The sequence below is a fragment of the Ceratina calcarata genome, unplaced genomic scaffold (assembly GCF_001652005.2).
Source record: "Ceratina calcarata isolate Rehan_Ccalc_2016 unplaced genomic scaffold, ASM165200v1 scaffold580.2, whole genome shotgun sequence".
Taxonomy (NCBI): domain Eukaryota; kingdom Metazoa; phylum Arthropoda; class Insecta; order Hymenoptera; family Apidae; genus Ceratina; species Ceratina calcarata.
The window spans coordinates 7,275-9,023 of NW_017177020.1; the positions used below are offsets into that span (position 1 = coordinate 7,275).

Consider the following 1,749-nt stretch of genomic DNA (forward strand, 5'->3'; position numbering starts at 1 on the left):
GACATAAACACACAAATATTTTTGATATTTTTATAATCCCCACTGAACCATTTTTAATACCCCACTGAACCATTTTTAATACCCCAACTATATTTTTAAAACATTTGACGTATCTTTAAAAAAAAAACAAAGATATTTGAGGTGCAGAGTTACATTCCCTCCATTTAAATTTCCTTACCATTATCCACGTCCATAGGCTTATCATTGTCTCCATCCACGATGCTGGGCCCCGGTTGGTTTTCCAATCCTGCGACATCTATTGGTTCTATAAAATATATACATTTTTTTATGTTAATAAAATAAAGTGGTGCAAATAAGTTCTAAATGTAGACAATAGTAAATAATTGATACATACCCGGTAAATACAAAGTCGGGACCGCTGTCCTGCTAAGGTGCTTACTTAATTTATATTTATTTTCAAAATGATTGTCGCAAATAGCGCAATGCCTTACTCGTTGCAACTTTGGATTGCCACATGCAGCAATCCACTTGAGGCATCGCTCCTTATCTGTTTTAATATTCGGAAATGCTCTGAGCTTAATATTTTTCAGTGTCGAGAATTTGCAATTCGTTACCGCACATTTACGATGGTCCATTTTGAAATATTTATGATACCTAGATTAAACAAATGCAATTAATACGAGTTTGTTTTATTGAATATTATCGAAATTTATTTATCCTTTTACCGTCCGTACTGTAGATACAAATCTGCCTCTTCTTAAAACTACAAACTAATTTTCGAAAAGTCGTTAAACTTTGCTTTCACTCGTACAAATTTAATTAAAAGACCGACTTTTTATAACCCTGAATCTTTCTGACCACGCCGTCTTCCTTTTCGCGCCAAATAATGGTAGTAGCGTCCGTTGGACGCGTTGTGATGTCACTAGCGCCTCCTACCATTCTTGAAGTAACTAAACGTTACACCGATAGTAGAACGAATGTAGTAGTGCTCATTGACATATTTTAAAGATGTGGTTGTGATGTTTAGTTCATGAAAAAAATGGCCTCAACTCGCCCCATTTAGGTTTGCCCCCTCTCCCGGCTCGGTTAGGGCTCAGTGTGGGCCCTATGCGTGTTCTTATTGGTCAGTGTTTTTCGTTAGTAATTAAAAAACCATGCCTCACTTTGCATTTTGCCAAAGGAAATTGTTATTCAGAAATACTTCCAGAATCATCCCTTTTCGGCTCTAACACTTTTTCTGGGATACGTACTTTGGTACTTACAAATAGTAAGAGAGGAATAGTAGGAAGAAGAAGGACGCATTTACGATTGTGCCACCATAATGTTCTCTCTCACTCAGAGCTACATCGCCACTACTCTCTCTTTATTGTAAAAAATGTGTTAATACACTAGTGCGTCTGAAACATTTATATATCTGCGAACAGTCTGCCTTGTGAAATTTCATCAACTTTATGCTAACAGTAGCCTAAATTGTGCTTGGCAGACTTTAAAAAAATTGTTCTTAGTTACACGATTTAATTGCTAACTAACATAAGTATGCTTTATTCTTGTATTGGAGAAGACCGTCTGCCAATAAGCTTTTAGTGTTTGTGATCACGATTCGTGGTTCAGTCTGTATACAGGGTACACTTGTAGTAAACCTGGTAGTGTATATTTACTACAAACATATTCTGCTTTCATACTGACTGTGACCTTGAATGACCTTGAATAATTATAGTCACTGAATTCCTAATGAAAGGGACTATCATCGTAGGTGTTTAAAAAATGGTGGTTCCATTTAAATAAATG

General features: G+C 36.0%; 1 protein-coding gene across 1 annotated transcript; it reads right to left on the reverse strand.

Moving 5' to 3' along the window:
* Positions 1–164: 164 nt before the first annotated feature.
* LOC108629699 (uncharacterized) lies at positions 165–1,136 on the reverse strand. Its single transcript, XM_018032532.2, has 3 exons — positions 687–1,136; positions 356–615; positions 165–265 (listed from the first exon to the last, which is right to left on the reverse strand). Exons 2-3 carry the CDS (start codon positions 594–596, stop codon positions 165–167), a joined length of 342 nt encoding a protein of 113 aa, XP_017888021.1. The 5' UTR covers positions 597–615; positions 687–1,136.
* Positions 1,137–1,749: the final 613 nt, after the last annotated feature.

Bases quoted from the DNA above. Each gene is read 5' to 3' on its own strand.
- LOC108629699 (XM_018032532.2), bottom strand. From the start codon at position 596: ATGGACCATCGTAAATGTGCGGTAACGAATTGCAAATTCTCGACACTG. The intron at 266-355 runs GTATGTATCAAT...TATATTTTATAG, and splicing joins CCCGACTTTGTATTTACCGG to AACCAATAGATGTCGCAGGA.